This window comes from Mus pahari, chromosome 20 (assembly GCF_900095145.1).
Source record: "Mus pahari chromosome 20, PAHARI_EIJ_v1.1, whole genome shotgun sequence".
NCBI lineage: Eukaryota > Metazoa > Chordata > Mammalia > Rodentia > Muridae > Mus > Mus pahari.
Genome location: NC_034609.1, coordinates 29,610,954 through 29,623,103, shown reverse-complemented (window position 1 = coordinate 29,623,103; position 12,150 = coordinate 29,610,954). Strand labels below are relative to the sequence as shown.

Sequence of the window (12,150 nt, the reverse complement as noted above, 5' to 3'; positions counted from 1 at the left end):
AGGTGCAGATAGCTCACAGGCGGATTTCTGAGTTCGAGGCCAGCCTGGTCTACAGAGTGAGTTCCAGGACAGCCAGGGCTATACAGAGAAACTCTGTCTCAGAAAAAAGAAAAAAAAAATATAAAACTTAAAAATTAAAAATAAAAAAGGCCAACATAGGAAAGACAACGCCCATTTTACAACATTCTGACATTTTTTAGAGCTGACTTTTTTGGGGAGATTCCTCAATATAATGTTTAACACAAGTCTAGACAAACAATAAATACTGCAAAATGACCAGGCACCCCTTCCCTACTGCCCCTCTCCAGGAAAGTCAGGTTTCCCCTCACCGCTTGGTGACTACAGACCACAATTGGGAGACAGTAATCTACAGTCCTGGATAGCTACTATGAATGACCAAATTATACTCCAAGTTTCAAGAACTCCCAAGAGTTTTCCTGGCTTTCTGCAATGCTCTTTGTTTCCACAGAAGCCCTCAGGAGAACCTGACATTTAACATGTCCAGTTAGTTGGCCAAGCTAGCCTGGCTGACAAATCCCAGGAACAGATTCATAACCATCTCTCATGTTCCCTGACAACACTCTAGAACGTACTCTAAACGTGCTGAAAGATGAAGCTAGCTGAGTCCCCATATCCTCCTCAGGAAGCCAGAGACCGCAGAAGATAGTGACCCTTCTCCCCACCTCAGCCCCTCTTACCCTGGCACAGTTTAACAAGGCCCATGATAATGATGGCAATGAGTGCCAGGACCTTGGCATACGTGAATGTGTCTTGTACTCGTGTGCCCCACTTCACGTAGGCACAGTTCACAAATGTCAGCAGACCTAGAAGGAAAACCATAGTATTACTGGCAGGCTTAGGCTGAGCACACAAGACCCCAAACTCTCTACGGGAAGAATTCTTCTGCCCTTCCTTGCTGAGTTAGAGGAACGACAGAACAATGAGACGTGGAGCAGCAGGAAGAGCACGTGGGCCAGCCCAGAACGGATGAATACCCTACACTGTAGCCTAAGCTACTAGGGCATGTATGAACAGATACATGTTCTAAACTGCCAGAACGATTTCTGGAAATGTTCCCTAGCACCAAGAACAGCTGGTCTCACTTCACCCACTCTTCCCCAACCACACTCCCAAGGTGCCAAATGAGAGGCACAAGACCTGTCCCTAGTCACAGACAGTAGGGACAAAAAGGATCCATTAACAAATGAGGTAAATTTGAATTCTGATGACCAATCACCTAAAGTTGTGTGTGTGTGTGTGTGTGTGTGTGTGTGTGTGTGGTATGTAGTGACAATTTCACAGGCATCCTTGACTACTAATTCTCACAATCCCCCAAATACAAATGTCTGTTCCCCATCTTATACATGAAGAAACTAAGGCTGAAAGTGACTATCGTTCCCAAGCTTGCATCCCTAAGTGCTAATTAATGCTCTCCCTACCCCTATGCCAATGCAAACCTGACAACTCTCATCAGATCCCATAGAGAAGGAGCCTCCCTGAGAGCTTCTTAGACCCATGCCAGCCCTGTAGCCTTTGAGATGCACACTCATGCATCTCAATAACATCTGAGCCCTGTAGATTACTGATGGCTGCGAACTGCTAGCTGATTAAAGCTTAACCCACAGAGAGAACTCTGTTCCTATAAAATAACAAAAGCTTTCATCGAGGGGAGAACATAAGAGCAATTATCCAAGGGCTTCTGTAGCAAAAAGGTAATAGTGACACCTCTAAGTACTGTCCCTACCTTCCAAAAACAAACAAACCAAAAAACAAACAAACAAAAAAAAAAACCTTAATATACACCTTGCATACACCTTGCGGTGTTGTGAGTGCAAACAGTCCCCATAAGGCTCATATATTTGAATGCTTAGTCACCAGGGAGTGGAGATGTTTGAGGATTAGAAGGATTGAGAGGTCTGGCCTTGTTGGAGAAACTGTGCCACTGTGGGTAGGCTTGAGATTTCAAAAGCTCCTGCTCTTACTCCAGCACCACAAGTGCCACCGTGCTCCTGTCATGCCCCTGCCATGATGATAATAGACTAACCTTCTGAAACTGTATGCAAGCCCCCACCTAAATGCTGTCTTTTATAAACTCTTGGGGCCCATTCTCTCAGCCACGTGCACGCACTCCCACGACTGCTCCTTTAGGTGGGCTCTCCCTTACCTATGCCAGATTCATATACGAAGAGTTTTACCCTCTCCTTGTCACAGCCAGTACTGACATCTACTTCCAAGGCCTAGCTTAGCCCCTACTCCCTCTGAAAACCTTCCCCAAATAAACTGGGAAGCACAAGTTTCTTCTCCCCTTCACATTCTCGCTTCACAATACAGTTTAGTATCTGTCTTAGTTAGGGTTTTACTGCTGTGAACAGACACCATGACCAATGAAAGTCTAAAAGACAACATTTAATTGGCACTGGCTTACAAGTTCAGAGGTTCAGTCCATTATCATCAAGGTGGAAGCATGGCAGCATCCAGGCAGGCACGGTGCAGGAGGAGCTGAGAGTTCTACATTTTCTTTTCTTTTTTGTTTTTTTTTTTTGAGACAGGGTTTCTCTGTATAGCCCTGGCTGTCCTGGAACTCACTTTGTAGACCAGGCTGACCTCAAACTCAGAAATCCACCTGCCTCTGCCTCCCGAGTACTGGGATTAAAGGTGTGCACCACCACACCTGGCTCTACATTTTCATCTGAAGGCTGCTAGCAGAATACTGACTTCCAAGCAGCTAGGGTGAAGATTTTATAGCCCACACCCACAGTGACACACCTATTTCAATAAGGTCACACCAACTCCAATAGGATCACACCTTCTAATAGTGCCACTCCCTGGGCCGAACATATAGAAACCATCATAGTATCAAATGCTACAGTCCTGGAGGTCTCTCCCTCAGTTATCTCAGTCTTGTTTCTGAAAGACCACAAACTCTCAGAGGGAAACAGCAGTTATAACACGTGTAAAGAAAGCTCATACTCCAGCAAAGAGCCCCAGTTGCAGGCAAGGTATTAATGGCTTTCAGTTAACAGTCAGTTCCCTGGGACAGTTATCAAAAGGTGGACCAATCTCCACTCAAAAGAATAGTGTTCCAGGGCCAGCTGTGAAAATTACCACATGTGACAGAACAGCCTCCGTGTGTTTCAAGAGCCTCACTCGTCCAGAGAACCAGGGTTCAATTCCCAGCACATAAAAGGTAACTCAAAACTATCTGTAACCCTAGTTCCAGAAGAACTGGTGTCCTTTACCTCCATGGTAACCAGACACACATATGCTAGCAAACACTCATACACATAAGAAAAACATCTTTAAAAATATGCTTCCAAATAATACAGGTACTCACCAGACAGTCATATAAGGGGGTGCGGGGAGTTCAGACAATAATGAAACAATTACATGGGGTTGGGTTACAATGGTTAAGGAGGTTGGTGGGAAAAGGGTGCACCAAAGGAATGTGTGCTGCTGAAAGTCTTCATAGGAATCAACTGCTGATCAAAGTTCTCTCTGGCTAAGCCTGGATACATACTCAGCTAACATACACAGTTAACAACCAGCAGTAAACAACCACCAATATAACAGTGAGCACAATTTGAGGTGCTTGTCCATCTCTCTGTTAGGACTTGCTCTCTTTCCCCTCAGACTTGCTCAAGCCAAACAATGGATCCAATCTGGACCTGTAAGTTATCTTTCCCAGAATACCAAGAGAGTGAGTCTATCTACTAGCAACAAGGAACGCTTAGAGTCTAGAACTACACGAAGTCGCCAGGCGGTGGTGGCACACGCCTTTAATCCCAGCACTCGGGAGGCAGAGACAGGTGGATTTCTGAGTTCGAGGCTAGCCTGGTCTACAGAGTGAGTTCCAGGACAGCCAGGACTGCACAGAGAAACCCTGTCTCAAAAAAAAAAAAAAAAAAAAACAAACAAAAAAAAAAAAAAAAAAAAAAAAAAAAGAACTACACGAAGTCAAAACCCACAGAAGCCCTGACTAACAGCAGAACAGAAGCCGCCAGCAGAGAAAGAAAGCAAGACCACAGAAGAAGCAGAAGAAATAAGGCATGAACTTGTGGGAGGAAAGACCAAAATACAAAGAACTGCACAGAAATGGAGAAAAAAGACAGAGAAGGGAGACAAAGGCGAGGTAGAGACAGAGAAAAGGGGGCAAGAGAGAAAGACCAAAAACTGACATCAGAGAAGAGACACAAAAGCCTAGCTGGGTTCACTGAGCATGTGTCCTGCCCTCAGCCCACGAGCAAGCAGGCACTGGTCTCAGGCTTGCTCCTCTCTCCCTCCCTCTACTCTTCCACAGACTCCCTGCAGACGTGGTCATTTCTACACACAAGTAAACACAGCTTGCAGTGGAGCCAATGACTGTATCAAAAGACGAGGGAAGGCATGCCTCAGGGAGTGCCAGCAGGGCCTATTCCGAAGGCCAGCTGGAGAGGCACCAAGGGCACCTGGTCGGGAAGACTGACAGAGAAACACTAAAGAGCTGGAGAGGAAGCGAGCCTTTCTCTACGGCGTGTTCTCTTACATTTTGATTCACCAAGCATTTGCTTCTTTCTCAACACAAGGAGTTAATGAGTCACAGCACACTTGCCAGAGAGAGCGGACCTGTAGGATGAAGTGAGTCAAATGCCTAGGGCACACAATCTAAGAAACACTCCCTCTCAGGGAATCAAGCAAAGGAATCCCAGAGAGTAAGTATATCCTCAGAGCTGGCCCCAGGCACCTAACTTGCCTCACGCTCTCAATCTTGCCAAAGAACACAGTCTACCAAATAGAAGCCAAATCCCTTGACCGCTTGCCTGCTTCTAATTAGCAAACAAGATTTCGCCACAGACCCACACAGTCATGTGCTTCCAAGATCACCCAGCCCCATCCAGCTTACCAGACGGAGCCTGGAGGCCAGGTGCTACAACTCAAACCTCTACTCCTTCCTCTTCTGATCCTCTTTCCATGCTAGACAAGCCAACGTCAACGAGCACGGACCCATACAATAGTCTCCAAGGCTCTCTGAGAGCTTAGTTTTAGTTTATCCTGGTGGTTCTAGGGACTGAACACAACATTGTTCTGCATGCTATCCGGATAGTCTGAAACTGAGCCTAGCCTAACCCTTCTGGGAACTTGTTACAAATTCCCCAAAGTCACTCTGTAGCAGACTGTTTGTCACCTTCCAGTATTTTCCCTCCTTTCTCCTCAATAGAAACTTTAGCTGAAGTCATGGCTAAATGATGTCCCAGATGTCCCAGAATTCCTGACAGGTAGATGACCTACATAGATTTTACCTAAGGACATAAACAGATGTTTCGGGTTGGGCCTCAGGAAGCATCTCTGAAGCAAAGCATGCCTTCCTTTGTCCTTCTAGTAAGCTACATGCAAACCGTTGGAGCTTAAGGAGCCTCCTTAGGCCATGGCAAGAAACCACAGACTTGAGGACAAGACAGAGCACTGAGACAGGAAGGGGAAGCTCTGCCCAAAGCTGTTCCACCAGGCCACCCCGTACACTTACTTAACAAGAGACATAAATGTCTGTCAGATCCAAGGAAATCTAAAATTTTGAGCCTGTGATTATGATAATAATAGCCAGTGCTTTACCTGGGCTAGATTAATAGCTTATCAGAACTCCATTGATTTTTTTTTTTTTTTTAGCCTCATTTCTCACATACCTTAAATCACAACTTATATCTCAATACCTTAAATGACGTCCTTGGACCCTCAAAAGGTCAGTGTTTCAGCCATTCTGCTTTAGGTTTTCTGTGGCATGTTGAACCCCAAACGATACAATACATGTAGCTAAATCTGGACTGCACTGAGCCTCTCACACTCCCTTCCCTTGACAAGGAGGTAGCCAGGCAACCTAAACTGCAATCCCATCTATACTGCAGTAGTCCCCGTTCCCTATTCCACAGAGCAGGGCTGAACTGAGGTTAGTGAACGCCTTCCATATCCTCACAAAGGCAGGCTGGCTGTTTTCCTAAGGAGCATTCGTTGAGAGGGAAGTATGATTCTATATAATAACCCAGATCCAAATCAGACCCAGTGGCTGCACTAGCCTGTCAGCCGGTCAGCCTAGCATTTGGGAGGGGGAGGTAGGAGGAATAGAAGTTCAAGGGTAAGCAAGTAAGATGGTTCAGCAAGTACCATCTTACCATCTAGGGGACAACTTGAGTTTGAGCCCTAGGACCCATGCAGGAGAGAGAGAATCTACTCTTCTGCTGTCCTCTGATCTCTACACATATGCCATGACATGCACACACGTATGTACACACACACATTTATGTAATTAAATTTTTTTTTAGCCAGAAGTAGTGGTGAATGCCTTTAGTCCCAACACTTGGGAGGCAGAGGTAGGTGGATCTCTGTTAGAGGCCAGCCTGATCTACAGATCAAGTTCCAGGACAGCCAAGGCTTCACAGAGAAACCCATCTTGAAAAACCAAAATGATAATAATAAAATAATAATAATAATAAATTAAAAATAATTTAAAACTTTTTGAGAAAAAGGAAAAAGCGCATTATTTTGCCTAATGTGTTAATATACAACTGTAGTCCCAGTACTTTGTAGGCTGAGGCAAGAGGAGATCCAGTTTGAGGCAAGCCTGGCATATACAATGAAACCTTGTCTCAAACAAATGAAACAGAAAGAAGAATAAGTCCTTACTCTTCTACAGCTCCTTAAGTTGTCTAGAGCCCCTAAGTATGTTGGTTAAGTAAGCACACTGAGACCCACACATCACTGAAAATTCCAACATCTCAGAGCATGTGTTTAGGATACTTTGCCATCTGCAGCACTACTGACATTCGGAGCCTGTAAGACTATATATATCCTGTTTGGCAGGGTGTTCAACGTCACTCCTAGCCTCTACCCAACAGATTAGAGTAACACTGCTTCCCAGTACTAGCATCCCAAAAATGTCTCCATACTGCCAAATAAATGCCACCTTTGTGCCAAACTAAGGTCCCACTGAGAACCACTACTGTAGGATAATAAGTAAGACAGCCTGAAATCTACAACTACCACCAATTGCTTAGATTTCCCTGCTGAATGTAACCTGAGAATGGAGTGGGGGTAGCAGTGGGAAGACAGTGCCTGAAGCAGCAATCCTGTCAGGGGTCAAGAAAGCAGTAACAAAGCCTGGTGTGGTGGCGCACGCCTTTAATCCCAGCACTCAGGAGGCAGAGGCAGGTGGATTTCAGATTTCGAGGCTAGCCTGGTCTACAAAGTGAGTTCCAGGACAGCCAGGGCTATACAGGGCTATACAGAGAAACCCTGTCTCAAAAAACAACAACAACAACAAAAAAAACAACAACAACAAATGGGAAGTAACAAAGGGGAAAGTAACAAGTAACAAATGGGAAGGCTAGAGACGGCCCTGTAGGGCTTGCTGCCCTTCCAGAGGACATGAATTTGGTTCTCAGCATGCACACTAAGCAGCTTACAACTTCCGGAATCACCAGCTCCAAGGGATACAATGTCCTCTTCTGGTTTCTGCAACACAACACACACACAGACACAGACACAGACACAAATAAAAAAAGCAAACAATTTACAAAAAATAAAAAAGCAATTATACAGCAGAGAACAGCAGTTCGAGTCTTTAATCCAAGCAATAAGGAAACAGAGGTGGGCGGATCTCTGTGAGGTTCAGGCCACCTTGATCTACATAGTGAATACCAGGCCACTCTGTCTCAAAAAAAATTAAACGAAACAAAAAAAAGCAACAAAAATGGGAAAGGCAGCGAAGCCTGGATACACACACGACACTTAACAAAAGTGATAGCTATTCAAACACAGCTGAGTGTTGAGGGACAGGAACTGGGTTCAAATTTGCCAGAGCGCTTGATTCCTCAAGAGAAAGTGCATATTCTAATTCTGTATGTTTGTTTTAGAGACATGATCGTGCTTTGTAGCTCAGGCTGGCACAGTCCTCACTTCCTAGCCCAGATCAGCGTTTTAACTCACAGCGGTCAGTCCTCCTGCCTCATCTTCCCAAATGCTGAGATTACAGGAATAAGTTACCACACCAGTACTCAGAAGACTGAGGCAGACATGGAGTATTTAGCAAGTTCCAGGCCACCCTAGTCTACAGAGAAGGGAGGGAGGGAGGGAGGGAGGGAGGGAAACAGAGAGGGGAGAGAGAGAGAGAGAGAGAGAGAGAGAGAGAGAGCTGTGCAATTGTGCAGGTCTAACAAGTCTGAGGGCCAATCCAGCCTACATATGGGTCTCATAGCCTATGCCCCATGACTAAGCATTTGGAAGCTTCCTGGATCCTACATTCTAGAACAAAACTTAGTCTTAAAGCCCAGCTTAAGTGGCACGCCACACGCTTTTGATCCCCACACTTGAGAGACAAGAAGAAATCAGATCTCTTTGAGTTCAAGGCTCACTGGTCTATATGTTACACAGTGAGACCCTGTCTGAAAAAAAATTTTTTAATGCTTATTTTTATTATTTTTAATTATCTATTATTATACATGGGTCTGCAAGTAGGTTATGTGCACTTGAGTGTGGGTAAATGTGGAGCCAGAGGCACTGACTACCCCTGGGGCTGTAGTTATTGGCAGAAGAAAGCCACCTGACACAGGGGCTTAGAACTGAACTCCAGTCTTCTGGAAGAACAAACAGTAAGCAGTAAGCTCTTTTTTTTTGGTTTTTTCGAGACAGGGTTTCTCTGTAGAGCCCTGACTGTCCTGGAACTCACTTTGTAGACCAGGCTGGCCTCGAACTCAGAAATCCACCTGTCTCTGCCTCCCAAGTGCTGGGATTAAAGGCATGCGCCACCACGCCAGTGAGAGCTCTTACTGTCGTCAGGGGCAGAGGTTTCTATGTAGCACTGGCTCTTCTGGAACGTGCTCTGCAGACCAGACTGGCCCTGGACTCAGAGATCTCCCAAGTGCTGGGATTAAAGGTGTGCACCACCACCCTATCCTGGCTAGTAAGTGTTCTTAATGACTGAGCCATCTCTCCAGCCTCTGGCTAGAAAAAGAAAAAAAAATTTCTTTGTGCAATCTCCCAGTCAACAAGGTACATACTCCTCTAATATCTCAGTCACCAACAAGGTCTATGTCTTAATTTCAAGACGTCACTTTCTACCTATCAAAACCTCAGGCAGGACTCAGTGAGGAGCCTTCATTTCTTTCACCTCAGAATGTGATAGATTCATAGATCATGTTGCTCTCAATGTCACTCCTACCCAAATGGTCTCCCTTTTACCATAGCTAAGCTCTGTTTAAAGTCTGAACTTATGCCCTAAACTCAAAAAAAAAAGGGGAGGAAATAAGCTGAATGCCAAAGCCTCATTGGTTAGACTGCAACATGGTTTTATTTGACAACTTAACCCTACTTCTGACAAGTTCCTGCCCTCAGATTTTGGAAATGCTTGTGCCTCTGAGAAAGGAGGCTCAGAATTGCAAAACCTAAAAAATCTGGGTAAAACACACTGGGAGTCAGAGAGAACCAGAAACCCCATGGCTAGGAGATGATGCCAATACTTCAATCAAAAAATAAATTCTTGGTATGAGGGCTTTCTGTACCCAAGAAAACATGGCAAGAATCATAAGGGGGTGGGAGGCTTAGCAAATGAAAATAATAATCTTCCATGTATCAAAAACTATAGGGGCAGCCGGGCATGGTGGCGCACACCTTTAATCCTAGCACTTGGAGGCAGGTGGATTTTTTTTTTTTTAAAGATTTATCTATTTATCATATGTAAGTACACAGTAGCTGTCTTCAGACACTCCAGAAGAGGGCATCAGATCTAGTTATGGATGGTTATGAGCCACCATGTGGTTGCTGGGATTTGAACTCCGGACCTTTGGAAGAGCAGCTGGGTGCTCTTACCCACTGAGTCATCTCACCAGCCCCGGCAGGTGGATTTCTGAGTTCGGGGCCAGCCTGGTCTACAGAGTGAGTTCCAGGACAGCCAAAGCTATACAGAGAAACCCTGTCTCAAAAAAAACCAAAACCAAACCAAAACAACAACAACAACAACAAAAACTATAGGGGCTGCAGAGATGGCTCAGCATTTAAGAGCACTTGTGACTCTTGCAAAGGAGTCAGGTGTGACTCCCAGTGCAAACATGGCAGCTCACAATCCACTATAAGTCCAGTTCTGGGGGAATCTAGCATCCTTTCCTGGCCTCTGAGGGCCCCAAGCACACATGTGGTATGGTACAGACATATATTCTTGCAAAACACTCATATACATAAAATAAAAATAAATAAATAAATAAATCTTAACAACAAAAACATGGTCAGGAGAGATGCTCAGTGGTTAAGAGCAATGGCTGCTCTTCCAGAGGACCCAGCACTTACAAGGCAGCTCACAACCATCAAAACTGCAGTACCAGTGCACCTAATGTTTTTGTCTAGTCTCTGAGGGCACTAGGCACACACATGGTACATAGACATACATGCAGGCCAAATGTCCATACACATGAATACATTTACAAAAAAACCCACAAATCATATATACTAGTCCCCTTGGACTTGGCTGCTCTCTGAATCACAATGCTGCTGTCAAACCAATGCACAGGCACTGCAGATGCTCATATTGGAGCACAAATGCATAAAGCCTTCTAAAAAGCCTTCTAAATACATTAAACGATTCTATGCTTGGTCATACCCATTCCCACATACACAAGAATTTCCCTTGTGAAACTCAATGCTAAGAGATGTGCAGATGCTCTAAAATGACCTTCACATGTTATCTTTATTGTGTGTATGTTTGTGAGTGTTCTCACTTGGGGAGGTCGGAGCACACCTGTGGGAGCAGGTGTTCTCTTTCCACCACGTGATCCTACGGATCAATTCAAGTCGTCAACCTTGGCAGTTAAGTGGCTTTACCTATGGAGATACTCACCAGGTCGTTTGTTTAAGACACGGTTTCTCTCACAAAGCAGCCCTGGCTGGTCTGGTACTTGATATGAAACCCAAGTTGGCCTTGGCACCCCTTTTTGCCTCTGCTTCCCAAGTAATGGGATTATAGGTGTGAGCCAGCAGGCTCAGTGCATAAACCTACTGTCCTATTTTTCATTTTGGTTGGTTTGGTTTTCAAGACAGGGTTTCTTTCTCTTTCTTTCTTTCTTTCTTTCTTTCTTTCTTTCTTTCTTTCTTTCTTTTAAATTAGCTATTTTCTTTATTTACATTTCAAATGTTATCCCCTTTCCTGGTTTCCCCTCCAAAAATCACTTATCCCCACTCCCCCTGCTCCCCAACCAACCCACTCCCGATTCTGGGCCTGGCATTCCCCTATATTGGGGCATAGAACCTTCACAGGACCAAGGGCCTCTCCTCCCACTGATGACCAATTAGGCCATCCTCTGCTACATAGGCAGCTAGAGCCATGAGTCCCACCATGTGTTGTTTTTTTGTTTGGTTTTTTGTTTGTTTTTTGTTTGTTTGTTGACTGGTGGTTTAGTCCCAGGAAGCTCTGGAGGTACTGGTTAGTTCATATTGCTGTTCCTCCTATGCGGCTGCAAACCCCCTCAGCTCCTTGGGTACTTTCTCTAGCTCCTTCATTGGGGACCCTGTGCTCCGTCCAATGGATGACTGTGAGCATCCACTTCTGTATTTGCCAGGCACTGGCAGAGCCTCTCAGGAGACAGCTATATTCAAGACAGAGTTTCAATGTGTAGTCCTAACTGTCCTAAAACTCACTCTATAAAGTAAGCTAGCCTTAAATTCAGAGGTCCACCTGCCTCTGCCTCCCAAGTGCACCACCACCCAGCTGATTTTATTTTGTGTTTGTTTATCTGACTGCTTTGAGATAGGATCTACACTATGTAGCCCAGGCTGGCCTGGAACTCACTATGAAAAATAAGCTACCCTTAATTCACAGAAATATGACTGCCTCTGCTTCCCAAGTACTGGGACTAAAACTGTGCACCACTATACCTGCCTAAATTCAGTCTTTAAAGATCTCAGCAAGGCCAGAAACTGTGTGGTGAAACCCCATTAGACGAGAGCCAAGAAAGAAAGGACATCAGGCCCAGCCCACCTTCCTTCGTCTTCCCAGGAGTACCTATTTCCTGTCTCGGGAATATGAAGAGCTTACCTTTATTGTTTGCCCTCTGTGCTGGCTGGTTTTGTGTCAACTTGACACAGCTGGAGTTATCACAGAGAAAGGAGCTTCAATTGGGGAAATGCCTCCACGAGATC

General features: G+C 45.0%; 1 protein-coding gene across 2 annotated transcripts in view; it reads right to left on the bottom strand.

Annotated features, from left to right (window-relative positions):
• Slc7a6 (solute carrier family 7 member 6) overlaps nucleotides 1-12,150 on the bottom strand; it is a 33,483-nt gene that overhangs the window by 8,837 nt on the left and 12,496 nt on the right. For both annotated transcript variants that reach the window (XM_021220057.2, XM_029532565.1), the window contains exon 3: nucleotides 699-824. In XM_021220057.2, coding sequence (XP_021075716.1) covers nucleotides 699-824 — 126 coding nt within the window. The remainder of the gene's footprint in view (nucleotides 1-698; nucleotides 825-12,150) is intronic.